Here is a 17,808-nt window from a genome sequence, read left to right as displayed (position 1 = left end):
TTTTCCATTCAATCAAATCCTCAAAGGACCAGTAAGTCAATCACTGAGTTCCCAATTTACCACCTAGCACAGGTGATGAAAAAAGTCCCAAACTTTCTTGTTTCGAGGCTTTTATTTGTATCAGAGGTCAATGAAAATAAGGCTGCACCTTCATATTTTAAAGTAAATTCAGGAGTATAAGGCATGTGAAATCCTGTAAACATGAACAGTGAGAAACTGTACCATACACAAACATTCTTTCCTGCATTTTCACTCCTCCACAGACACAAGCAGCAATCAGCCGAAGCCGTTCCGACGTGTCAGGCTTCAGCCACCAACACTAAGAACTGGTGTTCGTGGTCGTCAGTTCAACAGACAGAGGGGTGAGTGTTTGTGGTTGCTCATATTCAGATTCTTTAAAAAAACATGGTTACAGTACTTTCTTCCTGGGGGGATGTATATGAAGCAATACTTCATACACTGTGTTTGCGTGTCAGATGTAAAACAATACAGCATCCCTGCCCAAAATTTAAATCTGTTAGCCCAGAAGCTCTGGAGTCCTGGTTTAGTGTGTATCTGAGAACTCTGCAGACAGGCAAACTTTCTTCTTCAGTGGCACTTGGCTCTTACCAGTGGAGGGAGTAAAGTGCAGTTAGATATTAAGCTTTTCTAAGTTTTTAAAGAACGTAAGTTTAAAAATCCTTTAGTTTAACATATCAGTTTCCCATTTGGTAGGTAGGGATTCCTGCTCTTATCTCACTGTTTGTTTTCTTTCCCAATACAGGTGTAACTCATGCAATGGGAGGCAGAGGAGGCCTGAACAGAGGAAATATTAGTTAAATGATCTGTAAAGTCATTACAGCTGTGTATACTAAAGTGCCAGTTTGCCTGTGGTTGCATTAGTGTCATGAAGCCAGAGCTTAAAGCAGCATTTTATACTTAGATTTGTGTGCACACATTTCAATGTCTTTTATTAATAAAATTAGACAAAATGTCAACATTCAAATGGCATCTTCTTTTAAAATCCTCTGCTGTGAATCACTTGGTAGGACAGTTGTACCAGTCTTTGGATACAGTCTTTCCTGTCAGAGCAGTAACAGGTCTTGCTATTCTTTTGCCAACATCCAAACTGTAGTACCGATCTGGAATGAAGAGAGGTCAGAATTAAATTCCAGAATCTACATTTAGTACATGGAAAGAATCTTGAAGTTAAACCCTTCCTTTTAGTTTGATTTAGGCATGAAGAACTGATTTTTTTTCATTCCACATCTATTTGTGGAGTTGAGAGGCTTTATTCTCTACGTGTCCTTGTATGTGTTTAGCTAAGTTTTACTTACTGCGAATAGTTATAGCTGTCCCAAAAATAAGGAGTAGAAAAGAATACTCTTAAACTGCTAGAATACAGAAATAGTCTTAAGAATGTGAAAATCAGACTAGTAAGTGCTTTTGTAGCACTTACTACAAAAGCTGGAGCTCTGGTCCCTGAGTGTGAGCTGGTCTGTAAGGTTAGGAATTACATCATACTGGCAGACACTTCCTTTAGTATCTTCTGTTTGGATACAGGTAGTTCTTAGAGGTTTTTTTCTGATAATCCAGACAATTCTGAAGAACGCTTTAACATGATCCTGGCTAGAGGGAAAGGATCTACCTAATCTGGAATCATAAATATTTTTTTCACATGAAGCAAAATGATTCATGTGCCTCCCTTTTTCCTTTCGTCAAAAACATAGTTCCATGAAAGCCAGTGAAAAAAACTACCAATGTGTTAGCAGGCCCAAAGATTTAAATCTACCATTAGTATAATTCTGCATTTAAGCATCAGGTTTTTTGTCACTTTGTAGGCCTGAACTCTTATGGCAGTGCATTCCACAACTGGCTAGTTTGAATCATTGTACCTTGTTGCTGCTAGTTGTCCTGTAACTCTTGATTTCATTTTTTTTTTAATAGAAACATCTTTCAATTACAGGCAACATTTTAATTCTCAGGACTTTTTAGTACTGCTTAAAATGAGTCTTGCGGAACCACAAGCAGAAACTCAGGCTTTGGAAAGCTGAGAGATCCACGAGCTTCTTTCTTTCCCATCCCCTAGTTCTTTTGAGATATGTAGTAGCTTGCATTAGCTTTAACTTACTGTAAGAGAAGGCATAGTAATCATAGCCATCTGGCTTGTTGTGGTTGGGTATTGATATAGTTGAATGAATGACTTTAGGGAGCCCTCTCCAGTAGGCAGTCGTTTTAATTTCCTTGCGCAACATTCCTGCAAGCAAAAGAAAACTGAAGTCAAGAGATGTCACAGTGTGTCTGCTCTATGCTGGCATTTGCTTGTGTGGTCTACAGCAAGCGAGGTCTTGTGGATTACAACATTTAAAAAGTACTATATTAAAAAAAAAAAAAAAGAAACAATGTTGTGTTTCACAGGCTACTAAGATTAAAATGATTGTATAAAAGAAACTTAATAAACATAAGTTACCAGATGGATGTGGGTTGATTCTAACGCTCTGAATAACTGTTGGGGTTCTCACTGCACGCTGGAAGCGTCTCCTTATTACAAGCCTTGGGACATAAGCTGGGTATCTTACTGTCACCCGGGTCCTCCTTTGACACTTCTTGGCTGGTTCTTGTCTGTACACATACTGCTGCATGTTGCCATCTAAAACAAACGTTGGTTCATTTGGTTAAAACAAGTGAAAACCAACAAAACCCCCACCAAGCCACCAGCTACATCAGAAATGAAGAGGTCATTGCTACCTGTATTACACACAGGAAACCAGTAGCACTTTAATACATATACAGCTGTGGCAGCCTTATATCTGTACATTTTGAAATAAAAAAGCCTTGCTTTCTAAATCCAACATGTCTATACTCTTATAGTTTCTACAGTAAGTACAATTCCAGGGGAGCTGCTGCATTTGCTGCCATTGCTCCATGCCAGGGTGAGGGTAAGACCCATGTTGTAGCCTGCATGGGAGGAGGGCTAACATCCACAAAAGGCATTTGCCCTTTGTTAACCTCTGCTTTTTAAATTCAAATAATTCTTGTGTACATTGTTCATGTAGGATAAGGAAATTGCATTAATTTAAAACATGAAATAAGAAATGGGGAAATTTCCATACACAATTATGAACCAGTAAGGGTAAAGCCTTCTCTTCCCTAACTTGAGACTAAAACAGTTTTTCCACCAGATAAAAGTTACTTTAATGTCTGCTGAAATGCTGGGTTATATCCCTTAAGGTTCTGTGTATTTTAAAATGCACTTTAAGATTTGTAAGTACTAATACAAATGTTTAAAGCTATTTTTTGATCACTTTGATCACTTCTGTTTGTGTTTTTTAAAGAAGAGAGTCAAGAGAAAATGGTGATTTATCCCTAACTAAGGCAACTCAAGCACCCTTTGATTATCTGTGAACTGAAACACGACATACCTTTTTTGATAAAGTAAACTGATTCTGGTCTGTTGTTGTATCTTGCCACCGGGAGGGTTGCTACTATTTTCCCACTTATCCCTGCAAATCCATTTGCAAGAGGTTTGGGGTAGCCTTTATCCATAACACCATTAGTGAAACGCCAGTATAAGGGGCCCTAAGGATTTGAGGGGAAAAAAATTAGCTTTCAGGGAAATCAATTTTTAGTATCTGAGCCTCAACCCAGACCTGAAGAATAATAACTAGCATTTCAATAACTCCATGGTAAAACTGTCAGGAAGCAGTCCTCATACATCCATTACAAAACAGGAAAAAAACCCTATTGCAGCTTCATAAAATACCTTCTGCAGACTTTTAACACCACCTTTTAATACAAATAGAGTGTCTTAAAAATTAATTTGAGCTGTTACTGAACAAAGCAGTTTACTTATTAAACCTCTACATTTTCATGGACAGAGACAGCTGCCTGGATGATTAGTTGGAAAATAACTGCATAATCAGGTTTTCACACTTCACTGTCATCTTTCAGGACATGTTCAGGAACAAATTTAGGTCACGTTTGGCAAAGGAAAGACAGGATAAAATCCCTGTACTTTAAAGAGCTGGGGTTTTTTTCAAGTGTACCTCGCGTAAATACTTCCCGGTTATCACTTATTCTGTCAATGCTTTACTTACCAGCCAATTACAGAGGGAAAAACAAAAACAAAAAAACCAACCTGAATACCTGAATTGAGTTTTTTACATCTCTAGCCCGGGATGAGGGATGTGGGCTTGAGAGGAGAGGCACTACCCTGCCTTCACCCACGGAGTTTCCAACCCTCCGGGCTGTTTGAAAACACCTTTTTTTCTACCAAACGAGCCACGCAGCCCCAGAGCTCTCCCCGGCTCCCTTTCTGCGGGGCTGCACCTCGGAACCGGCACTGTTTTTGAGCCGGGCTGCCCACAGGGGCCATGAGGTCGGGCTGCTCACCTTGATGAAGAAAGTTTTGCCGTCGCAGTTGCACCTGGAGAAAACGGCGTCGATGGGGGAGGGGATGCCCCAGCCGTCGCTGATGCGGCGGGGGTTGGTGGTCGGGGGGTTCCTGCCGTTCAGCAGCCAGTAGTAGTGACCTGAGGGACCGAAGGAGACGAGGTCACCCGAGGGGTTAAACCCCCGGGAACATGGCTCCCCTTTCCGCCATCCCTCCCTCCCTCCTTCCCGCCCTGGGGACGCTGAGGGGATGAGGGAGCCCCGGGCCCTGCAGCCGTGAGGAGGGTGTGGGAGAAGGAGGAAGGTCCGGGCTGCTTACCTCTAAAGACGGCCAAGGTGCCGTTCGGCAGAGCCACCATGCTGTCCGCCGGCTTCCCGCTGCACAGATCCTTCTCGTCGTCCACGGCTGTAAAACAGAGGGGTTGTGTTTGTGTGACATGAGCACAAAGCGCGTCGCCTCCCCATGCACCCCGGACGCCATGGTCACCTCAGCCCTGCCCGGGGCTCTGTCCTCCAGGCCTTTGTAAGGGCTTTAATTATTCATTTGAGAGAGATGTAGGAAGGCTTCGGTCCCAGGGGTGCGAGACCAGTCGTGTACCAGCCTGGTACAATTTTACTGGAGTGCCTGCAAGTGAGAACCAGACCTATGGATGCATCCTGTGCTAAGTTCCTCCACTCCTTCATGCTTCAGAAGGTTTGCCTGGTGTTTCTCTAACCTGCCCTAGGGAATTCACAGCCTCCTCATTTCTTAGAAAAGCATTTATGTTTACTTTCGGTACACATAAAGGACAGATGAATTGGTTTTGGACAAAAATCAAAGTATTTTCTATCAATAAAACTTTTTTTCCTCCAAAGTACCTACCAATATATGACCAAAAATAGTGTTCAAGAACTTGAAGGCTATTGCTGTGATTAAAAGCAGAGCACATGAAAAATGTGGCAAAAAGCACAAAAAGAAGACAAGACAAAGATTCTGTGTCTGTCTTGCATGACATTTTTTGTATGTGACTATAAATGCCAGGTTGGGTGCCAGGAGCAGCAGTGGATATTCAGCCTGGCTCCCTAGCAATGTTTTCATGAGACTTAAACATTTATTTTCCTTGGCCTTTTGCTGCTTGCATCTTCTACAAGTACACAAGAGCAGAAGCTTTTCAGCAGGACTAACTACTAAGAGAAGATCACGCTCTAAAGTACATGGAGAATTTCCATACCCACACAATTAAAAACTGAAATACCAGTTTCAGGATGCTGGCAGCTGCAGCAGGTGAGAGGTGACCACAGGGACAGGAGTGCCATGTTCTTCTGGCATCAGACAGAAGGGTCCTGCCTGTGCTTTACTCACAGGTTTTGGTGTGCCTTTGTACCTACTGAAATGCAGTTACCTTGTGTTGCTCCAGGTACAGCTGGGAAGTCCTCAGTCTCTGATGAAGGTTGGTTGTTTATCTCGGGCTCTTCTTTTACTGGCAGAGTGTCAGGGTCAGCTGGCTGAGGAACCTCCTGGAAATGTATAGTTGGCTTGGATGTCCCATTAGAAATTATGAACATTTCTTCTATTGTGTCTTTTTTCTCTCTTGTAGCAGTCTCTTTGGGTGCTGTACTTTCCTCTCCCTTATCAACACCGGGGGCCTTTTCAGGGGCATCTTCTATTGCTTTTTCAGGTGTGACACTAGTTTCTTTGATGGTCGTTACCTCTTTTTTACCATCTGCTGTTGGCTGTACAACAACACAAATAGCACCCATGCTCTCTTTGGCTGCTGCTGTCACAGTCTGCTTATTTTCTGTGGTTGTGTCTCTCTGAGTTGTTGTTACAACCTCATCGGGTTTAGGAGTTGAATCTATTTTGGCAGGTGTTGCCAGCACAGTGGGTTTGGGCACGGGAGTTGTAGCTACTGTTGTTGTTGTTGTAGTTCCCACAGGGCTTTCTTCTTTTTTAGCTGTTGAGGTCTCTTCTGGTGTAGGAGCCTTCTCTTCTTCAGCTGTGGCTGCTTCGTCTTCTGCAGGAGAGTCAGCAGCTGTGTCAGCCTCGGTGGCAGCAGCAGGGCCCATGTCCTTAGGGGTGGTGGGAGAGTCTGCCTCTTCCTCCTCTAATTTAGGGCTGGTGGGAGAGTCAGCCTTGGTTGTTGGTGCTTCTGGGGTGGTCTCTTCAGGTTTGGGGGTAGTGGGAGAGTCAGCCTTGGTTGTTGGCTCTTCTGGGTTGGTCTCTTCAGGTTTGGGGGTGGTCTCTTCAGGTTTTGGGGTGGTGGGAGAGTCTGCCTTGGTTGTTGGTTCCTCTGGGGTGGTCTCTTCAGGTTTTGGGGTGGTGGGAGAGTCTGCCTTGGTTGTTGGTTCCTCTGGGGTGGTCTCTTCAGGTTTTGGGGTGGTGGGAGATTCAGCCTTGGTTGTGGGTTCCTCTGGGGTGGTCTCTTCAGGTTTTGGGGTGGTGGGAGATTCAGCCTTGGTTGTGGGTTCCTCTGGGGTGGTCTCTTCAGGTTTTGGGGTGGTGGGAGATTCAGCCTTGGTTGTGGGTTCCTCTGGGGTGGTCTCTTCAGGTTTTGGGGTGGTGGGAGATTCAGCCTTGGTTGTGGGTTCCTCTGGGGTGGTCTCTTCAGGTTTTGGGGTGGTCTCTTCAGGTTTGGGGGTAGTTGGAGATTCAGCCTTGGTTGTGGGTTCCTCTGGGGTGGTCTCTTCAGGTTTTGGGGTGGTCTCTTCAGGTTTTGGGGTGGTGGGAGATTCAGCCTTGGTTGTGGGTTCCTCTGGGGTGGTCTCTTCAGGTTTTGGGGTGGTCTCTTCAGGTTTGGGGGTAGTTGGAGATTCAGCCTTGGTTGTGGGTTCCTCTGGGGTGGTCTCTTCAGGTTTTGGGGTGGTGGGAGAGTCATCCTCAGTTGTTGGTTCCTCTGGGGTGGTCTCTTCAGGTTTTGGGGTGGTCTCTTCAGGTTTTGGGGTGGTGGGAGATTCAGCCTCAGTTGTTGGTTCCTCTGGGGTAGTCTCTTCGGGTTTTGGGGTGGTCTCTTCAGGTTTTGGGGTGGTGGGAGAGTCAGCCTCAGTTGTTGGTTCCTCTGGGGTGGTCTCTTCAGGTTTGGGGGTAGTTGGAGAGTCAGCCTCAGTTGTTGGTTCCTCTGGGGTGGTCTCTTCAGGTTTTGGGGTGGTCTCTTCAGGTTTGGGGGTGGTGGGAGATTCAGCCTCAGTTGTTGGTTCCTCTGGGGTGGTCTCTTCAGGTTTTGGGGTGGTGGGAGATTCAGCCGTGGTTGTTGGTTCCTCTGGGGTGGTCTCTTCAGGTTTTGGGGTGGTGGGAGATTCAGCCTTGGTTGTTGGTTCCTCTGGGGTGGTCTCTTCAGGTTTTGGGGTGGTCTCTTCAGGTTTGGGGGTAGTTGGAGAGTCAGCCTCAGTTGTTGGTTCCTCTGGGGTGGTCTCTTCAGGTTTTAGGGTGGTCTCTTCAGGTTTTGGGGTGGTGGGAGATTCAGCCTTGGTTGTTGGTTCCTCTGGGGTGGTCTCTTCAGGTTTTGGGGTGGTGGGAGATTCAGCCGTGGTTGTTGGTTCCTCTGGGGTGGTCTCTTCAGGTTTGGGAGTGGTGGGAGAGTCAGCCTCAGTTGTTGGTTCCTCTGTGGCCTCTGGGGTTGTGTCTTCAGGTTTGGGAGTAGTTGGAGAGTCAGCCTCAGTTGTTGGTTCCTCTGGGGTGGTCTCTTCAGGTTTGGGAGTGGTGGGAGAGTCAGCCTCAGTTGTTGGTTCCTCTGTGGCCTCTGGGGTTGTGTCTTCAAGTTTGGGAGTGGGAGAGTCAGCCTCAGTTGTTGGTTCCTCTGTGGCCTCTGGGGTTGTGTCTTCAGGTTTTGGGGGAGTGGGAGACTCTGCCTCAGTCACTGGTTCCTCTGTGGCCTCAGGGGTGGTATCTTCTACCTTAGGGGTGGTGGGAAGGTCTTCCTTGGTTGTTGGTTTCTCTGTGGCCTCTGGGGTTGTGTCTTCAGGTTTGGGGGTGGTGGGAGAGTCTGCTTTGGTTGTTGTTGCCACTGTTGTCGCAGGGGTCTCTGTCTGAGCTGTAGTGGTCTCTATGGAAGAATGAAATTACACTTATTTAGCTTTAAAGTATTTGAAACATTTATTTAAACTGGAAAAAAAATTATGTTAGTTGTTAATCAAGTTAAGTTGTTAAATGCCAGTTTATGGACTTAGGTGACTGTCAGAAGATGCATAATTTAGAAGAGCCAGACTGACCTGGACTAAATGGGAACTCCTGCATGGGTCTTTGCAGCAGCTTCCCTAAGTTCTGAGCAATCCTTTCAGGTAACCTGTTGCAACTGCAAGTGCAGCATGGCACAAATTTTAATTTGGTGTTTGTGGGTGAAGCTACCTGGTGATTCCCTCCCTGGTCATAGCAGGGGAACCACACTATAAACCACAGCCTTTCCAAAGGGTCATTTCCTTTCTGTTATTTGTTCCTCTGGCCTTAATGATAGCATGGCCTGCACCCATCACCTGGATTTGAATGCATCTCCTGCTATATCTTTATATATTGGGTGTTTTTCCTCTTTGGGATTTACAGCTAGAGCTCTCTTTATGTGTATCTGTAGTTCCACTGACTGAAGTACTATTGTTAGCACAATGTATTCAGCAAAAGCTAACAGGAGATGTTTCTGAGTTTCAGTCTCTCATTGTTATCTCTGTGATGTTTTGCAGCTCAGTTCTGTTTTCACACTGTGTTTTTTGATATGATTCCTGCTCCTGGCTGAATATGATTTTGATATGATTCCTGCAGCTGAACTGGCATTCGTTCCTTGAAAACCTGAAAAAAAAACCCAAGTTCAGCTTCATGGGGTTTGGGTCCCTTGGTGTTCAGCTTTTGAGCAGATCTGAAAAGATCTGAACTGTTCCTGGTGGTCATGGCCACTGGTGCAGTGCCTCTCCCAGCTGACTGGAAGAACTTATAGCACTGCAGGGTAAGAAACAATCTCTGAGTAAATGTATTGTAGGAATACACCCGAGGTGTCTGAAATACCATCAGCCAAGAGGAACCCTGTTAATGGTTATTTGGGTTTCCTTAATCTTGTTTCACTTGATCTGCTCTATTGATTTTTGCCATAGGCAATTGTTACAGCAGAAAGGTAAGCAAAATACGTAAAATAAAAATGTTTATATGTAAGGATTAAAATATGGGCCAAAACTGACTTCTAGTCTCATTTCTTACTTCAGATTTCAAGGTCAAACTGTTCTCCCAAGTTATCATTTAAAAGGTGGAACGGAACATCAAAACACAGGAAAGCAACATGTTTTCCATTCAGAAAAAAATGAATTATATGTGTTTTCTGAAGCTGTGTGAGGTCTGGCTTGATTAAAGCCAGAGAAACCTGCTAAGAGACTTCCTTGTCCCTGTCCTGTCAATTCATCCCTGTCCCAAAACACAACACCCTTCTTGTTCCAGCCATGAACTTGGTCCAAAACTGCCAATATTTTGTCAGTGCAATGTATTTTTGGAAGCTGTGTGTGAAAATCCAATAGAGCCACAGAAGACATCACCACAGTCCAACATCTGTGTTGAGTGAGCTCTCCAAAGGCAGCATCCAGAGGTCTAGGTGAGGTAATTAGTTTATAAACCCAGCTGCTCCAAGCTTGGTAACTGTCTGGTAATGTCTCACATTGCCTTTCTATTTCCAGAGCAGGAAAATGGTTTTTAATGTTCCTTTAGGTAACACCCATCCTGTTTCATTCATACTCTTTCCTACCTTCCATAACTTCATGGGGCTGTGTTACTTCCTCTGGCTTCTCTTCCTCCTTTTTTGGTGGTTTGGTTGGTGGAGGAGTCTCAGCTGCCTTTTCTTCATGTGCTGAAAGAAATAAAACAATCTGTTAAGGGGAGCTTTTTACTTTATAGGTGCTTGGTGTCAACTGTATAAGAAAACAAAATACAAAATTTCAGTGACCATTTTCTGTATAAATCTAAGTTTCTTCCTATCTAGATAGGATTCGTCAAAGTATTATTCAGGAGAAAAATATCAGAAATACCCTTTGGATCCCTAAGTGTTTCATCAGGAACAGGAGAAATGCTAACATGGATTTTAAGGCTGGAAAAAGAGGAATTCTAAACGGAGCTCTGCTTCTGAAAATTTGTTGCGTTTTTTTATGTCAGGTTATTTTTTTTTTTGACTACAGATGTCACTTTAGTTTATCTCTGAGAACTACCACATTAGCCAAGGATTTACTGGTGTCATTGTACTTGTTCAGCCATGGGATAATTGCACATAGGAGTGACCATTTCACAGAGACATCTCAAAAAAAGTTGTTTCCTTAAAAGAGACAGAAGCTACAAAGTCCATGCTTACACAGACCAAAGAAACACCACAAGGTGTAAGTATTAAGCTAACTTCTAGTAGGTCAAGTTTTAGGAGAAACTGGATGTTAGTGTTCAGATTTTTCAGCTCTGAAGGTTACATGGAATTTCACTTACGTTCAAGAAGAACCAGAAAATAGTTTTTAATTCATTGTTGGATTAAATTGTATAACAAGAATTGAGACTCTCTCTTCCCACTGATGTGGCCTTGTAGAAGGATATTGTTAGTTGTGAAAAAAGTGTGATAGAGCTCAGGGCACCTGCAGGATCTTTTTTGATCCAACTAAATGTGTAATCAGCTTTAAAGAAAGGATTTGTACTCATGTCTCCTAAGGTGGTTGCCATAGGATCGAAGGATTTACTTTCATAGCAGGCAAGGTTGGGTCGTCCCCCCCCCCCCCCTTCTAGGCATCCAATCAAAAAATGGTGAATACAGAATGTATTTCAGTATAAATTACTGTGCAACAGAAACCCAAGCTGCTATACCAGCACTTGGGTCTGGGAGTGGTTGGTAAAGGGAACCAAATGATAATCCAGAGCTCTCTGGTTTGTTAAACTGCTCATTTTGGAACTTGGCTGCCTTGGGGGCTGTGTGCTCTGTGAATGCAGCAGCCTGGTGCCAAGCCACGTTTGCCAAGTGTGTTCACAGAAATGAATTTCGGGCCATAAGTAGCATAAAGTTTAAGGACATGATGAAACTAAACACACTCTGTTGGTGTTTTCTAGACTAGGATGCAATTGCTGGTGTCTTACAAGCTATGTGAAGTGAAACTGCTGCTCCAGTACAACTTCAGTCCTTGACTTCCACCACTGATGTAGCTTCAGAAGTGTGAGTGGCAGTGCATGTGCCTTACACATATAACTCTGGGGGATGGTTCCAATAGTGCATTAGGGTATGGCCACTGCCATAAGAGGCTGAAGCAAAGTAAAACTTTACCCTCAGAATCTGTATCTTGATGATGGCTTCCAGCGTATGCATCTGTAAAGTTTTAACGCTTGAGAAAATGGCCGTTTTGGTTTTTTAATTAATTTTGCTGTTTGTTTTGGAACGCTGTTCAGTAGCTAATTTCCTGTCAGCTTCTGCGAAGCCTGCAGAGTTAATGCTTTATGACAACACAAAGCATCTTTGTTAAAACACCTCTGAAAAGTGTCATGATAAAGAGATTTCTTACCTTCTTTACAGTGTTTGGCATAGTCTGGGCAACATTTGCCGTAGCGCTCGCAGTCTGCATCACAGTCACACTCCCTTCCTCTTTCAAAGGCTTCAAAGCAACGTCCTTTGCAGGAGAGTGCTGCATAAGGCAGAAGAAGGGAGTCAGTGTTTTTTTGCTAGCTCCCATTTAATGCTGGGACCTTTCTACAGTGAAGTCATTTGCTTAAGCTGATGCAAAGAACAACTTTGTAAAATTCAGGTGGTTATTCTGGTCTGATCCAGAACTTGCTCGTGTAACCGATCAGGCTGTACAACCAGAACTGCCCTTTGCCATTGCATTGTATTGAGGCCATTTAGAATTTATAGTGGAATAAAATGTGACCTCAGAGTTCACTTTAGTTAGGTCCCATCATAGAAGTTTTCCTTTTCCCTAATCAAGTAGCAGTTATCTCAAAAATAGTATTTAAAGTCTGGGTTGAGCTTTCAAAAAAGGTGTTTGCCGGGGCACCACTTTGCATCAAGAGTGATCTGTCTACCAGAGCATTTCTGAAAAATAATTTGCCTAAATAGGTCATGACCAAGTGTAGCTGGTGTCTGAGCAAATTCTGCACTTACTTGTGTGAACGAGTTAATGGAGTTACATAAAGTGACCATTAAGAAACATTATCCCAGTCTACTTAATACAGTTCTTACATTCTTAGTACTATAGGAGTATTTACCATATTTTGATATGATTAATAACCATATGCTTAATCATTCATTATTTGTTAAATTTTGATAACTTCAGCCACTAAAATACCTCTGTTTCATATTAAATAATAACCAAATTGTTTTGGAAAGCACATGCACAGCTATTGCAGACTTCAAATAAGCATGCTTTCTGTATTTTGGAAAGACAAAATTTGACCCTGAACATTTACATGACATTACAGTCTAATATTTATTAACATACAGTTGTACCTTTGATAGGTACTTTGTTGACTCTTATATTGAAATTGTTATGTTAGACCTGAAATGGGTATTTTCTGAGGATGCTTAGCATGTCAGAGAACTGCAACAACAATTAATTATCAGTTGTTATTTCCAGAATTTACCATATGTTCTGTTATTATTGTCCTGTATCTTTTCTGTAGGTAAGTCTCTACTAAAGTCATGGTCTTTGTGGCATATGGAGCATAAAACAATATTTTACAGTTAAATCACAATCTAACAAAGTTAGGTCCACTGTACAGGCAGGTTCTGAATGCCATTTTATCAGTGTAGATGAGGAGTGAGTCTGTTGATGCCAGAGGATTCATGCCATGTGCCTAGGTGTTTTTATTTTATAACATTAGGGCAGTTTTTATTCATAAGCAATGTCTGACATTTCTCTAATGTAGGCAGCATTGATCACACACAAACTTGGGCAGACTGCATGTATCCTGTAAGGAAGGTGCCTGCTGTGCTTGCCTGAGTTCAGTGATGAAGGGTTCCTCTAGCCTTAAACTTTTCCCTCAGATGCTAGGTAGATCCTAGAACAACTTGAGAATCTGGCCCACAATAAATAAATAGCCTGCAGTGATAAACTGCCTGAATATGTACTCTCAGTTGTGAAAAATGCTGGTGTCCCCTTGCAAAGTGAAATCAGGACAACTGGAGTGCAAGTGTTTGTAGTGTGCGTGGCAGAATTGGCATTTTGGGGAGTTCTGTGTCTGAATTGGGAGCAACACTCAGCCTGTATTGCCAAATCAAAACAGCCTTACAATACACCTGGAATCTTATGAGAACTGATGTTCTTCTGCACTGGTGATTCATTAGAAAATATTTTTTAACTTTCAGTAAAACAGTTTGAAATACCTGCATTTCCTTACAGTATACAGCTTTACTTGTAAGTCAAGCATATGAAATAATACTCATCCAGCCATCCCTTCCATTAGACTCTGGACATCTCTGGACATGGCTCTGATCCAGAGTAAATTTTTATCCATGGAAGGGACACCCTCTGACTTTGGATTAGACCCGACAGCCTCCAGGCTTTTTAAATATGAGTTGAAGTCTACTAAAATTTCTTCCTCAGCTGGAAAATGCTGAGCTTGCTTTTACCTTTTTTTGTGGGTTGTTTTTTTTTGTGTGCGTGTGTGTGTGTTTGTTTTTTGGTTTGGTTTTTTTTTGTGTGTGTGTGTGTGTGTGTAAGAGACAAACATACAATACAAATGCACAAGGGAGAAGAAAAAAATGAAAACATTAGGTGACCTGTCTCTCCCCCTTCTTGCCAAGCTCTGCTCTTCAGAAAAGCAGAATCCTTTTCTCAGTCATAACCTGTGGGTACCCAGTTTTCTTTGAAGGGCTGGGGAAAAGCTATCACTGAGTTTGGGAGAGGGAGAGTCATACATGTATGAGAGAACAAGGACACAGTGGATTAAGAGACATTTAAGCATTCAGAGGAGAGACACTGGTGTGGGAGGGAGCTGGAGCAAATGGAGGGGAAGTCTTGCTGATAGAACTGGCTGTGTTTGGGAACTTACCCACTGTGCAGACTTTGTAGAAGTCAGGGCAGCACTCCGTGTAGTGATGACAGTTAAAATCACAGTGGCAGACATGCTCTCTAGAAAACCCTTCCCCACATCTCCCTGTACAACTTGGTAAATCTAAAATCACACAACACTGGTGTAAACATTGCCAAACCAAAACAGGGTGTAAGGAAATGCTGAATGGCAAAGCAGTCAGATGGTTGCTTGGAGCCAGGACCAGCAGCAGCAGGCCCTCAGGTTAGAGACTATTTTATCCTGTCTCTCCTGAAGATTAGTGAATCCCTGCAGATTGTTTCAGTAATACAACCACTCCAGTTCTGGCATCCAGGCTAGCACATGCAGATTTATCTTAAGCAGTGAATCAGCCAGGCACTGTATTGTTTTTTGCAGCCATATTCTCCATCTAATTTCACCCTGTGTTTGGTTACAGATGAAGCCTGTACCATTTTACCTAAAGAGACCTTTACTGTTCGTAAGGTTCTACATAATAACAAAATAAAATCAGTTTTGCTTGCAAACTGGTGAGCACTGCCATAATAAATATAGAGCCATTATTACTGGCAGGTTTTAAAATCTGCCTGTCCCTTTTTTATTTTCTTCCCTGAGGTCAGAGAGGAATTTGGTATCAGCTCTGAAGTTAGGAACAGTTGGGACCTAGTGGCTTTCCTGCTTTGGTGCTGCAGTGTTAGAGGATGCTTGGTGATGATAAGTGGTGCAGGTTACCCATGGTAAGCAAGACATCAGTAGCTCTGCCTTCAAACTACACCCACTCAAGCTTGACAGCCATTTGGTACCTTCTACTGTCAGGTCAGATATTCACCCTGGAACAACTCCCCTTCCTATGCAAAAATCTCTACAAACATAACCCACTAACAGCTTCTTCTGGGAATGTAACATGCAGGACCACAAGGGAAGCGCCCCTAAATACAAACAAAGAAGCTGAACAATCAGCAAGCTAAAACAGAGTTAAGATAATCAGCTGAAACATTGAGGAACAACATGAAAATAACAAGGAATAACATACAACACAACACCAAAGACAATTTCTAAGGGTACACACTCATGTGTGTGTGTATGAAGGAAGACAAATAATTGCATAATTTTTTTTATACTTAATGTATATAACAATTTTATATATTTCAGTTCTTCAGCAGCTAGGTATCAGGTTTCTGTCTTTACAAATAATTAATCAGGACTAGGTAATAAGTGGAGAAATTAATGGATCTAAGTTAACAGGCTGAAAAGAGAAGGTAAAGCATCTTCCTTTATATGCCCAAAAAATTGCACCCTTCTTTCCTTACTGATGTAAAATGCAGATAAGTCTATAAAAGTAATACTTTTTCATTCATTTATTTGTTTTAAGTTTATGGCTTGTAAGTTAGGAAGTTACTTCTAAGGAAAATACCTAAATGGTTCTAGTGAGTGTTGTCAAGAGTCTTGATTTTTTCTGAAAATAGTATGAAGGCTCCCATCAACTCCAGAGGGTGCAGACTTGGACTTCTCTGCCCTGCAGGTCATATCTGACATCTGCTCTGCCCTGATGAGCTGCTCAGATACTAAAATCTTATGTTTTCTAATAAGTAAAAAAAATATTGTCTGCCAGCAAGTAATAATACAATGTTATTACTATAACAATAAATAGCTATTCAAGAACTGTAGCAGCTGCAGATTCATCTGTTTCTCCATAATGTTGCTTATTTAGTTAGAAATTACAGAGCAAATAAAAATCTCTATTATTAGTCAAGTAATTGGCAAAATTGGCCTTGGTGGTGGTAACAATAATTCACTTGATGGCAAAGCACTTAGCTGCGTAGAGATATTCCTTTCCTTTAACCTGTTGTATATTTCTAATCAAATTATGTGGATATTGTAATTTTAGTTTCTTCCCTGGGTCATACTACAAATCACTTGGGCTAAATATCTCAATCTGAGGGCAGCAGGATCTGTAGAGCATGTCTATGGAAAACAAACTAAGTTTACACCCATTTTTCATTATATTTATGTTATTCCTCAAAAGAAGAGGATCATTATGTACCAAAATATATCTATGAAAATATTCAGTGATTATAAAACTGAATCATGATGCCTATGTGAATAAATCCAAAGTTCTAGAACTTAATATTTTTATGAAGATGCATTTGAAACATTTTTAGTATTTGTCAGATAGCCTAGATACCCTCCCTTCAACTTTGTATGTTACAGTACCTTGAGAAGATACTTCTTGAATCAAGGACAGTGAAAGGATCAGCAGGGATACAGAAAGTATGTTCCAAATGATCATTGCTTTCAGGTACGACATCATTCCTGGGAAGAAATGATCTCACATCACTACATGCAATTCAATTAATCAGCTCATAATTTTTTTTAACAACGTAGTGTATATCTTTAATACTAGCCTAATAAAAGCATAAAATAATAGTACAATTATTCAAGGACAAATTTATGTTTTAAAATTACTCTATGAATTATCTCTTGATTATTAGTAAATTAGCCGTTAAATTTTGAAGTAAGACTGGGAAAATTAATTATTAAGATTAAGAAATCTTAAGAAATATCACATCTTAAGAAAATAACACATCTTAAGAAGCAAGATTTCTTATGATTAATTATTAAGAAATCTTTATTAAGAATAAATTTTTGCAGTATTCTGTTACTTGAAAGCTACAGTCACAATCTTCTTTTACCATGGATCCACTTCAGTATAACAGCTTCTAAGGTTATAGTACTGGTAAATATAAATGTAATTTAAAAAATAAATAACATCAAAACACTAGTTATTAAGCAGCATCATATAAATCATAATATATCATCAGAATATTAGTGTTTAAATATGTCAAATGGAAAGACAGGATAAAAGTACAACTTCTTTCAAAAGGAAAACTTGTCTGGCTTTTCTGTTCCAGATCGTAATATTCCTTTTGAAGAAGGGCACTTGGATCAAAGCACTCAGAGCAGAGAAAGAGAGGCAGCACACTTACCTAACAAAGAGGATGCCTGCTCTTCGTGGTCCTTCAGATGCCTTATATATTGCTTTGTAAATAGGTGGGGGTTAACTAATGAGCTTGTTAACCAAACCCTCCAGTGACAGCTCATGACAGCAAACTTTCCACATGAGCTGGAAGAGGGCCCAGCTGACCAGACTAACGCAACATCTGGAAAATACTCCCATTAAGAAAAATGATTACAGAAAAAATCTAAATAGGGTCTTACCAGTCAAAACACATTTTGATTACTGAGGGAGATGTACAAATTGTCCTGAATGCATCTGGAAGGCATTAGATATTGCACAGCAATAAAAAAAATCATTAAAGGCAAACACTGAGTATATTTTCTTTCCTGTCAAATGTAGCCTAGGTATTATCTGCTACTGATAGTGTATCTTCTCCAAAAAGTTTTGAGATACAATTCATTCAGTTGTAAGTAATTCCCCAGTTCTGCACCAAGTATTTTTTTCCTTGTCTTGTCAATACTTCTTTTTC

General features: G+C 41.6%; 2 protein-coding genes across 9 annotated transcripts in view; one reads left to right on the top strand and one right to left on the bottom strand.

Annotated features, from left to right (window-relative positions):
* Positions 1–977, top strand: part of TPR (translocated promoter region, nuclear basket protein) — a 38,515-nt gene extending 37,538 nt beyond the window's left edge. For 3 of the 6 annotated variants that reach the window (XM_071751082.1, XM_071751084.1, XM_071751083.1), the window contains exons 50-51: positions 264–362; positions 764–977. In XM_071751082.1, coding sequence (XP_071607183.1) covers positions 264–362; positions 764–819 — 155 coding nt within the window. In that variant the 3' untranslated portion in view covers positions 820–977. Of the gene's footprint in view, positions 1–263; positions 666–763 lie in introns of those variants that run through there. The other 3 variants (XM_071751081.1, XM_071751080.1, XM_071751079.1) reach the window with 1 other exon arrangement.
* Positions 94–17,437, bottom strand: PRG4 (proteoglycan 4). Of its 3 annotated transcripts, XM_071751086.1 has the most exons (13): positions 17,308–17,437; positions 16,535–16,633; positions 14,324–14,446; positions 11,839–11,958; positions 10,062–10,163; positions 6,484–8,390; positions 5,754–6,444; positions 4,691–4,777; positions 4,372–4,511; positions 3,402–3,558; positions 2,450–2,629; positions 2,111–2,236; positions 94–1,121 (listed from the first exon to the last, which is right to left on the bottom strand). In XM_071751086.1, the coding sequence occupies exons 1-13, from the start codon at positions 17,420–17,422 to the stop codon at positions 1,018–1,020; spliced, it is 3,951 nt and encodes a 1,316-aa protein (XP_071607187.1). In that variant the 5' UTR covers positions 17,423–17,437; the 3' UTR covers positions 94–1,017. The 3 variants fall into 3 exon arrangements, with proteins under 3 accessions (XP_071607187.1, XP_071607186.1, XP_071607188.1); XM_071751085.1 differs by lacking the exon at positions 94–1,121 and having other exon boundaries at positions 1,907–2,236; XM_071751087.1 differs by lacking the exons at positions 94–1,121; positions 14,324–14,446 and having other exon boundaries at positions 1,907–2,236.
* Between the last annotated feature and the right edge of the window lie 371 nt (positions 17,438–17,808).

The sequence above is a fragment of the Heliangelus exortis genome, chromosome 8 (assembly GCF_036169615.1).
Source record: "Heliangelus exortis chromosome 8, bHelExo1.hap1, whole genome shotgun sequence".
NCBI classification, from domain to species: Eukaryota; Metazoa; Chordata; class Aves; order Apodiformes; family Trochilidae; genus Heliangelus; species Heliangelus exortis.
The sequence above is the reverse complement of the archived record's forward strand: the minus strand, read 5'-3'. Positions and strand labels throughout refer to the sequence as shown.